General features: G+C 37.6%; 1 protein-coding gene across 1 annotated transcript; it reads left to right on the top strand.

Annotated features, from left to right (window-relative positions):
• The first annotated feature begins 8230 nt into the window (after nt 1-8230).
• Nucleotides 8231-10101, top strand: LOC131029445 (uncharacterized). The gene has a single exon (XM_057959933.2). The coding sequence runs from the start codon at nt 8462-8464 to the stop codon at nt 9836-9838; it is 1377 nt and encodes a 458-aa protein (XP_057815916.2). The 5' UTR covers nt 8231-8461; the 3' UTR covers nt 9839-10101.
• Nucleotides 10102-11777: the final 1676 nt, after the last annotated feature.

The following is an 11777-nucleotide window of genomic DNA, read 5'->3' as shown; positions in this document are numbered from 1 at the left end:
GGGTTTCACTCCTCCTTGTATCTATCGGGCACCGACATAAATCTTTCTCTCCTTTTTTTTACCAGATGTATCTCCTCCTTTGATAACACTTGCTACATCTTCTCAAGTCAAAACACTTGAGATGGGGAACTCAACCATCAACCAACACCAATTGAGCATGTAAATATAATACTATTTGTTAAAGCACTCAATTGCAGAAAGACATGTCAGTGAATATTACTTACCTATCGGTCAAACTGCATCACTTCTCGTTTGATCCAAATTTCTTTAGAATCAAATGTGATTGTACTATGAATGCAACCAACCAAATGAAAATTAGATACCCATAATTATGAAATTCTCCTGGGTATTCCTACAGTAATTTCTATCATCTGCAATTTAGGCAGTCAATACCATCACAAGGTCGAGTATGTCGGCTCTGCATCATAGACACTTGAACTCCCTCTGATTCATACATCTGTAGTCCTTATATCCAGTCAGGTCTAATACTTGGGCTCCAATCATCTTTCCTTTTAAACCAATTGAGCTGTGCAAATGTGATCATCTGAAGATCTTTCAACTCCATTATATCCACCACAGCCTATGACATGATCTTGGATGTAGACAATTGTTAGACACAATGCTATACAATATCATCATCGAGTCATAAATCAAACCGGTTTGCCCAAAAACATGCATGCATGCATGATCAACAACCGGGAACATACTTCATTCGGGTCTTTTCTAATACCACCTGAGTCACAAACTTCCATTCCTTATTACCGGGGCTAATGCAATGATCTCCAACCTCATTGTCTTACATAACCTACAAGTACCTGTTAGCATTCACGCCAGTAACATTTTTCACATACCGGTTCCCTGTACTGGTCCATCATCACTACCAGAGCACCTTCCTATAACTCTTGGCATTTTGTGTCACTTTGCATTTGAGTTCAATTGTTAATCCTGTCATACATTGACACATGCAGTAGTGATCCAACTTTGATCTGTAGGTGTGTAGCCAAGCAACCACTACACACATTTCTCTTCTTATTTCCATCCTTCATATCAGCAACAACTTGTTCTTCCAAGTGTCTTTCTTCGCTGAGGGGGTGAATGATCTAGTCAATATGTTACTCCCCCCGAGGTCCTGCATCTCCTTTAGGCCTTAGGAGATATCACCCGTGCAGTGAATGCACAGTGCCGGTCCATGGTCTTCTTCTTACTTCTTCCTTCATACCCGCTTGGTCTCATTCATCTTCCCATTTTCAGTCAAGGGAGCAAGTCTTACCTTCTTCTGCTGATGGGTCCTTTCATTTCCAGACTCTGCATTACAACCAGAAGTAGTGCTATAGTAGCACACGACATTCATCCCAACTTCATGATTGTGAAATCTCTTAACATACCGGTTTGACCATTTTCTTCTGGTCATGTTGCTGTGAATGGCAACCAAAACTGGTGGACCTCTTGATCTTGCAGGGACATTTCTCCTTTGGTTCCATGCAGGTCTCTGACTTCCATATGCTTTAGATCCATTTCTAAGTTGAGCATAGTTGCCATATCAGCTTCCATGTGACTGCAAATTCCTCTTCCTGCATACAAACTCTCTATGGCCAATTCCATTACAGTTATAACAAACATTATTTGCATAACCGAGAGAGGGGATATGCATGTATCTACTCCTGGATATATTTTTCTCATATGCATGATATCTATGAGATCCTAGATTATTCCTCCAAGATCTCTTTCTACATTCTTCTACCTTGTGGCCATAACCATTAATGCAAAGCAATAACCGATAAAGGATGGCATATGACTTACAAATTTATTCTGCCATGCATGAGGAGATCTTATCTGTTTGGCATCTTCATTTATCCTTCTTTGAGGATGGATCCTGGGTTGTTCATTCTTTGCATTTCTTCCATCTGATCTCTTCTTCTCCCACACTAGTCTTGACATGTGGGCAGTAGCATTTCTTTGTCCTCTACCGGCAGGAGGTCCTCTTTATTGTATTCTCATGTTCTTGCTTCTGGTGGAGCTGTCTTCTCCCATCTTCCCTTTACATTTGGGATTTGCATTGTTCTTCCTTCTTGCAGCACCGGTCTTCAATCTTGTCTGCAAGTCTTCACCGGTTGTGGTTAGATCAACCTTCTTTATGGGAGCATTTCTAAGTGTGAAGGTCTAACCCTTGTTTTCTCCATTCGAGGAGACAAACAAAATGTCATTGTGGGGACATTCTTGCTGGTGGAGCATTTACCGACACCACTTTCCTAAACATTCAGTGTCCTTGGCATGCTTTAGCTTTTTCAACATTTTGTCCAAGGAATCACTGCTGCCATCAAACCAGATTCTTACCTTGAGCTCATCCCGACACTTCTCAAGGTCATTTCGGAGAACCTCCATTTTTCCAAGCAGCTGCTGATATTCTTTATCTTTTACTTCTAACTCAGAGGTTAGATCACTGCATTGGCACTCCTTGGTGTCTCCTTGTTGAGGCTTCAACTCTGAGATACATTTTTCAGATTCTTCAAGGCATTTCATCAACCGGTTCTTCTCCACTATAGCAACATTCTTGAATAGCTTGTATTCCTTTCTTACCCTACTAAGTTCTCCAAGTGCATTTACAAGATCTCCTTCAAGATCAACTTTTGCTTCCTCTTCTTCTTCACCTTCACTATCACTGCCAAACACATCTTGCTGGTAAGGGTGATCTACATGATCATTCTAAGATGTGTGCCTCTCATCTTCTGATTCTTGAGCCATGAAGAGGTGGGTTCCTTCTTCATCAATGCTATGACTGCTAGAAGATTTGCCTTCATCATCTTCATATATATGAGATGCATTTCTCATCCTATCATCACAAGCCGGTTTTGTAGTAGTAGGCTCATTTCCATAGAGCTTCTTCAATCTATCCCATAGGCTTTTTGTCGATCTACATTTGTCCACCTAAGAGGAGACATCAATTGTTAACCCACAAATAATAGCCTTCATAGCTGCTTCATTGCATTGGTTTCTTCTCTCTGCATCTGAATCGGTGGGAGGACTGACTTTACTAGGGCACCCATTTACAACAAACATCCACACTTCAAATACTAGGGAGCACAAGTAGACTTCCATTCTGCAACTCCAAATGTAATAGTTTGAACCATCAAAATCCGGAGCAAGGATTGACACTAAACAAACCATTGCGTCCTTAAGCCAGAATCTACCCAAGCTAAAGAAAGCTCGTCTAGCTGGGAACCTATGCTTTGATACCAATTGTTAGACACAATGCACCACTGAGAGGGGGTGAATCGACGATTCTCAAACTTTTCCCTTTGACAATTCTTTGTGAGTATACCGGTTAACATATATAACTAAATGTAGGCTTACCGGTTAGTGAGGAGACTAAAGACAACACTAGCATATATGAGGAAAACCCAAGATGGGAAAAACCTCGGTGAGAAATGTTGTTGGAGACTACTGCTCCAATCCAGCCTCACAATCAATCTCTGATTACAATGTTTAGGGCACCAACCCAAGGAGCACCAATCCTTGATTTTAGGGCACCAACCCTTGATTTAGGGCACCAACCCAAGGAGCTACGATCCATGCATCGAGCTCCAACTCAGTGAATACAAAAACATATTTTGATACCAAAGTTATCTTCTTGTTACAAATAGATCTTGTAACTCTTCTGCAAATCTTTGTACTGGATCTTCTATCTAGTTCACTATTGGTTCTCTCTCTGTCGGTTCTACTCTATGCTAGTTCAACACTTTGCTAGTACTTCTCTCCACTCAGCTACTTTGCTGCTCTCCACCGGTACAATCTTCTGTCGATTCTATGCCCGCCTTCTTTGTAGTCTTCTGCACTTCTCCTCTGTCGGTATGGTCACTGTCGGTTCTGCATCTCTGTTGCTGGTTCAACACTTCAACCCGATTCTCCCTCACACTTAGTCTCTTCTTCTTCTTCTTATTGATGAGCACTTGAATGTTTTCTTCTCACATGCAACAACACTCTCCCATTCAACAACACCTTTCAACGATTTTGGCTTGCATATTTATAACCGATTTTCCCGCCAAAAACCAATTCAAATTTCAGCCAGTTAGGGTTTCTTCCATTGATCACGAGGCATATAGAAACTAATCAAATCTCATTCGATTTGAGCTCCAAGACAGTTGTCTACACACCACCGCCATTAACGTGCCTTCCAATACACGTTTTCTAAACTTAGCAAACATGACCCTGCATATCGACCTGCGTCTGTCAAAATGCCATAAATATCTCAACTGTTTCCTTCTCGAGGTCCTCCTGCAATATGATTTCCTTGCTTCGATTCAGGTGCCAACAACTCCCTGATCTTTCTCTGTCGTTCACTCTTCCTCGAGCCGCACTCCTCTGATCCGATTCACAAATCATGAGCTTCGTATTAAATGCAACCCTTTAGAAACACCTATTTCTACACGACACTTCGTCGACCTCTACGAGCTTGCCATTTTAACTCCATGTGGCATCCATGTCGATATCCACTTCAACAAAGATCACTATGTCGACTAGACTCGGTCACCGACAATCAACACACAACCGGTCCTTCCTTTTTGCCGGCTCACTAACCCTGTCGATATCTCACACTTTACCAGTTACCCTTCATGTTTGCACCTTGCTGATCTACCAGTGGAACACTTTAACTGGTCGCCAGACATGTCTATCCATAGCATGCACATTCTCATCAGGTAGGAGCACATCACTTAGCCTTTTTGCTTCCTTACTGGTTCTCATACTTACCGGTAGCCATCCTGTTGACACCATGTCATCAACCTTCAACTGATTCCATCTAAGGCATTTGCATACCGGTTGCATACTCTCTCTGCAGCTGCTCCACTTTGCCTCTTCTTCCTTATCTCTTAGAACTATGATGCACACTTATGCATAATAGGAAATAAGCTCCACTTACCAGTGGTAGTGAATCCTTGTCATCTGCATCCTGCATTGTACTCATGTGGCTTCCTTGTTTGTGCAACATATCTTCAAATAGGCACATGTGATCCTCTTGGGGTACATTCACAGTCAATCGTCTCTTCACACGGTGACTGCATCTCTATCCGGTAGGAGTCCTGTTGTTCAACATCCACATATCATACCGGTGACCTGTACATATTGTCCTCCCATGTTGATGTGATTTAGGTAACATTCAGCCTCTTCATCACAAACAACAGCTCAAGCACCTTGCTCATCTTGCTTGTTCACTGGTCATAAGCTTGTCGGTTTGCAGCTACTCACTATCAACACATCACTTAGCAGTTGACATCCTCTCCTTACCGGTGATAGACTGTACCGATAACTTGCCCATTTCATCCACACAAGTCAAACACTAACTTGCGTACCGATGACTCAAGTGGTCATTCATCTGAATGACATTCTCTCCCTTACCTTATCGGTGTTCTGCAACACAAGATGATATCAAAGATATCTCATTGTGTACTCATCCATGATAGTGTTGCACATACATCTCTTATACCGGTTGACATCAATGACAACACAATGCCAACATAAACATTCTTATATTTTCAACTCTTGAATACTGACAGATGTGAGTGTAGCGTACTTCCACAAATTCTATTGAAAATTTCTTGGCCTATACATTATAATTGAATTTTGGAGATGATGAAGTATCACCATTAATTATTCCAAGATGAACAAAAGTGGATGATATCTTTCATCTACACAACTTTTGGGATGTGTTTTTTGTTTTTCTATTATATTTGTGAATGGATTGCCACTCAATCTATTTTGAACCATCCACATTCATAATTAAATTCCATAGACAATTTTCAATGGTTAATATAGATTCTAATAATAGTAATTAAATTTGGGAGAGTTTTTTTTTGGTTTAGCTAAATTAAAATAACTAATTTTACGAGTCTTGCATGCTAAAAAATTAAAATGAATTGTGGGTGCCATTTAATTGTATTTTACATTACCAAGAAACAAGAAACTTTTGCTAACATTTTTTCTAATATGAACAAAATACATACACACCTCGTGTTGTACTCCATGAATTCCTCAGTCTTATGAGTTTGTCTCTCTAAAAAAGTAAACCATAAAACTAGAGAGAAATATTTTCTTATAGAAGAAATCTATTTTGTCGAATAGAAGATATTTTATAGTAAATTTTATGGTATATTTTTACATCACTATTTCAAACACACCGTGAATATGGATTATGAAAATCCATTAAACCACACAACAATTAAACAATCATTAAGATTTTTACACTTAATTCAGGCACAAAAGCGATAAATAGATTTCTTTTTTCTACACAAAACTAAAATAAAATTTATTTGAACAATTTGATGTTTAAAATAATTAAGTATTGCCTGTTTGGACAATGAGCCTTCCACAAATTTTGACTTTAGATAAAGTTGTTCAATATTAGGAAACTTGTTAATGATATTGTTATTGATCTGACCAATGATAAAGTTGATTTTCATTAGTCCAAAATTAAGAAAACCCTATGATGCTCATCAATAACTAGACTTAACACAATCACAAATTGAGCTTCAATTGTTTTATAATGTGCTATAAATTTACTGTCTATTAATTACGAACATTTTTGATGCAATTTAATCACTACTTCCTTCAAAGTACAATGTTAAAAGGTATAAAAAATCTCCATTTATCAATAGAGTATTGACCCAAAAGTAAAATATTCTTATATCAAATCTATCTCAACCTCTACACAAAAATATTTAAGTGATAGGTTTTAAATTAAGATAAAAAATTCATAAATAACTTTATAATTGAAATGCCAAAAAAACAAAGCAAAAAAACAATATGTGACATTTATCTATAAATAAATAAATATTACTAAACCTAAGAGCCACATATTGAAATTAGTGAGAAAAACATATAAAAATCCCCAATGAATGTCATTTCTAAAAGATGAATTGAGGAAATGATTTGAATGACAATTACACCTACTTTGAAATTTCTTAAAACGTAATAAAATACAAAAACATTAAAGACTTAACTATCGCTTCAATATGTTAATGTAGAAAAGTACATACCATAAAAAAGAAATCTAAATTAATAACTATTACACCATTCTTAAATGTCTTTTAAAATCATTGTTAATATTAATAAACTAAAATATATATATTTTAAAAATTTAAATAATAGAAAATTTCTTAAATTATCACATTTATTAAATTCTTAAAAATTATCAAATAATATTTTAAAATTTTTAATCAAATAACATATAATAAAAATATTTTGAATAGGTGACATAGTTGGTTAAGGACTTTGGGTTTGTCCCATATAAGCCTCTACATCAATTCTCTCTTCCCGATTGACCTTTTGGTTGACTCATGTTATAAAAAAATTGGACTAGAGGAAGAGCACCGATTATTATTCATGTTCCAATAACCGTTCACTCCTTGCACACCCAACCCCCCAATTACTAACTTTAAAAAGCTAATTAATAAATTACACACGACCATAATTGACCCATTTGTGCATTTTTATTGGTACCCATAACATACGACTATTGGGGCATTTGTGCATAGGTATTGGCGATTTTAAGTGCACGGCTATTGGAACATTTTTAAAGCAACATTTTGAAAAGTGTACTTTTTGACCCTTACACTCATAATGGATCCCGGAGTGTATCTTTACTTCCCAAAAGCCAAACAATAGCTATAAACAGTTAAGTCACATGCAGAGACAACAAAAAATATCATCAAAATCTAATGTAGCATTTAGAATTTATGGGTGCACGAAATTATGTAATCAAACAATTCCTCATACTAAAAAATATATAATTTAATTAATCTAGAGTGCTTCCCGATTAGATTGTGTATGAGTTTTTTGCATCAACATTTCGGATCACACTAGAGAGCATACAGAAATGAGAAGATGACCAAGAATCAAACCAAAGAAGCTAATCTCAAAGCACTCTAGATTAATATCTTATGGATTGTGGAAACTTGATATCTGTTATATAACTTAAATAAAAAATTTCTTCATATAAATATTTGTATCTGTAAACCTTAATACTTTTAAATAATTTCCCCCTTTATTAAATACAAAGAATTCGGAGAAGCCACATGATCTGCATGCTTCGGGCGAGGACTCTGCTCATTTAATATGAGCGCCAAAAGGTTTTTTCTCATTGAAACAAGTCAACTCTTTGATTATTTTTCATTTTATTAAATACAAAATTGAGTAGATTAATATATTTTTACAGTTGTCAAATAGATAGGTTTAACCTGGTTAGGTCGGTAGAAGAAAACCGGGCATCTAAGCATATACGGGGATTTTTTTTTAACTTGCAGAAGCGCGAATCGAGAGCTTCCAAATGGAAAAATGACCCTAATCTCAATTGAATCGAGTAACTTCGCATGGGCAAGTCGATTTGGATTTGCATGCATGCAAGCAATGGATAATCGTGCTTAATGCAGGAGTGATTGTATTCACAGGAGCAGTTGACGTCACATCAACCATGAAGGCTTCTTTGAAGCTGAGAGAAGGGCAGAAGCCGCTGGTTAGGGCTAAGATTCCCATTAACATATTAGGTCTACCGTTGATCTCTGGGATTGCTGCAGGAGATAGCAAAGAATTGTGCTTGCACTTGGGTACTTTCTGGGACGCAGGCCCTGCTGTAAAAGTCGCTTACAAGCCTAATGATACATGGAATCCTTTCAGTATGGTGCTCAAAACGGGAATCGGTGAGTGGGGTTCTCCTTCAGGGGCTGCCTTGGCGATGACCGCAGAAATTAATCTTTTAGGTAGGGGAAATCCTTCCTTTTTCTTGAACTTCAAACCCCAATTCGGCGATTTCACAATTAAAAAGTCTGTCAGATCTTCACTTGTATTGCCCACAAAGCAATCCGAGGAAGATGGTTTGTTTGGGCCAAAGCACTTTCAAGCTCCTTTTATACCAGAAGCAGTTAAATCTGATTTAATTGAATCTTCACATTCAAAAGAAGCAACCCCATCGAGGTTTCAGATGAACTTCAATGGGTTCGAGAATGGGAGCTTAAAAGGTAGGGAGGAGGATAGTGACATGGAAAATGGAAATGGCACAGTAAGTCCTAAACTATCAGAAAATAAAAATGGGTTTGCTTTAAATATGGCTGAAAAGAAATCGTCACACAAGTATCAGATTGGGGAAACTTTGAAGGAATTGAAATCTGTGGGTGCCGAAAAATTGCTAGAGGGTTTGTCTCTGACCGCACACAGCAAGTTCCCTGTGAGAAAGCATGCTGTTGTTCAAGTCAGGTGGGGGGTCAAGCTACCTCTTGATTTGCTCAACGGGTGGGAAGCAGGCAATCAATCTGGCTTTTCAAACCTTAAATTGCCTTGCCTCTTTCTGGAGAAGGTTAGTATTGAGAATGTTGAACACATGAGAAGTGCAAGAAAGGGAAGCCCTTTTGTCGGTTTGCAGCCTACGTTGGAAAATCTGATGTTGCATGTATTAAGGGAGGAGGCAAATGAGCTTGCTCATATCACGGGCATTTGCTACTCGATGAGGAGACAGCTTCATATACTTCAGGCTGAAAACAGAGTGTTGAAGAAAACTATGGAGGATATGAGTTCTGAGTTTGAACACAAGGGAATTAGAAATTCCAATGATAATTTTCCTAATGCAGAGGCCAGTTCATGGCAGAAGCCCCTTGAAAGAGCGCCCGAGAAGGACAAAGTGAGGGAAGCAAACTATAGAGAAAGTGACAAGAAAAAGAATGGCACAAGAGACAATTCCAAAAGGGAGAGCAAGGCACCAAATGGTGCTTTTGGCAATGATTTTCCAACCAGTACAGGGAACTCAGCAGTGGATGTTAGTGAAGAGCTCAAGAAAGCCATTAGGGGTGCCTCTTGAAGCTTGGGTGATAAGTAAAACAATGGTTAGGGTGAGTTACTTAATTTTCTACCCGTTAGCTTTATAGTGGCAAAGCTAGATAGTTGCTTTCTGATACTATTTTAAGCCTATGTTTACTTGAGCACTTGGAATAGGCTTTCTAGTTCCAAGATAAGACTTAATGAATCTAGTTAAATCCTATTTTATCTCCCATAAATTCCGTTTGGCTTTTTGTGAATAATTCGAATGTTATAAATAAATTTAGATATCTCTGTTTTAATGTACATATCTTTCATTTCCCGTGACATTACACAGTCTAGTTCTTTTAGGAGTGAGATTCCTCTTAGTGTTCTCAAAAGTAATGTAGAACTCTCTTGTTTCCCTAACCAAGCTTTCTGTTTCTGGGCAATGAGAATATTCTTCTATATTTTGTATCTTAGAATACTTTTTAGTTTAATCCATTGATTTCTGGATGATTTGCACTTGGATACATATGATTTCTGTTTGTATATAAGACAAGTATTTAGGATAGCAGTCAGGACTGTTTAACAAAGTTACCATAATCTTAGTGAATTTTAGCTTTAAGTGGATGTCATTACCTTCTGATTTCATGATTGAAGGAGTGGAGAGATTGTTCAGGATGTGAAGTTACATGGTTTGTCTATTTAGGCAATATTATGGCCTGTTTTGAACAAAACGTGTTGTGCACTAAATATCATAATCGGGATTTGTTGTGGGGTGGTCCCATGAAGGGTGCTTCCTAATTTTTTTTCACCAGGCAGCTTCCACCAAAATTCAGGAGTTTCTTGCAGTTAAATGGACCCATGAGATATCTTGTTTCAGCTCTGCTATATGCTCTCAGGACCACCAGGTGGACTGTGGTCCATCCACAAATTTTATTTATTTTTATTTGAAAGTAATCATAACATTTCTGAATTTAACTGCATGTATGCTATTAGCTTCTGGATACGCTTAACCCTCCTCTTCATCTGCCGCCAGAATTTTTTTCTTTAATCAGTAGCCACTCCTCTTTTAATTGGAGATTTCATGTTAACAATTCTTGGATTAAGTCACCTTATATTGGACCAGATGGGGCTTCAAAACTTGGACTGTTAGCCCTACCCATGAGACTTCTCCATTACTTGTAGTGTGCCAAATGCCAGCTGAAGCTTTGATATCAGACGCAACAAGTGGACCTAAAATAACTTGGTAACAAGTGCAATACATTGTGAAATACCACAATAGCCATGGATAAAATTGAACTTTGTGATAAGTTGTTTTCAGTGTGTCAAACTCAGAATTGCGTGAGAATTTGATGCTGTTTGAGGTTAAAGGACAAGGCCTTTGGCTTTCGTAACTTGCTTTGGCAAAGGAAGCCTTATATATTGGTTTCAGTAACAAAACTACCAAAGTATGCTAATTGGTAACCACACAAATTTGCCAAGTGCTTTAGCTTTACAAGAATAGATTCAGGGAAAACCTCCCCCTGGTAAGTTGGTCTCCAAGTTTGGGAGTAGAACAAATAAAATAATCTATTGCAGATGATGTATATGAGAGAACAGTTGACAAGGTAGAGAACACTATTATGGTACAAAGGAATGCAAGCAATACAAGGTTAACCCCAGTTTGTTTATAGCCTTGTTGGTTTGCTGGCGAATTTTCCTGGAACTGTTTAGATATGTTACTTACATTGTCTAATTGTTTTTTAAATATTGGAAAATAACCTACAAATATGGCTCAAATAGCAGCTTTAATACCAATGAAATGAAATTGTATGTTGAAAATTATAACAAAATAAGTAACAAGGCTCTAAGCCCTCATATTACCAACCTATAAGAAGTATCCAAAACAGTCAAATATTCATAAACCATAACAACAAAGACTAGCAAAGCTCAGAGAGTCTTCAAAAAAAAATTCAATATAAAAAACTAAACAACGGCATCTTTCTTCTTATTTTTCT

Source organism: Cryptomeria japonica, chromosome 4 (assembly GCF_030272615.1).
Source record: "Cryptomeria japonica chromosome 4, Sugi_1.0, whole genome shotgun sequence".
NCBI classification, from domain to species: domain Eukaryota; kingdom Viridiplantae; phylum Streptophyta; class Pinopsida; order Cupressales; family Cupressaceae; genus Cryptomeria; species Cryptomeria japonica.
This window is presented reverse-complemented; position numbering and strand designations above follow the sequence as displayed.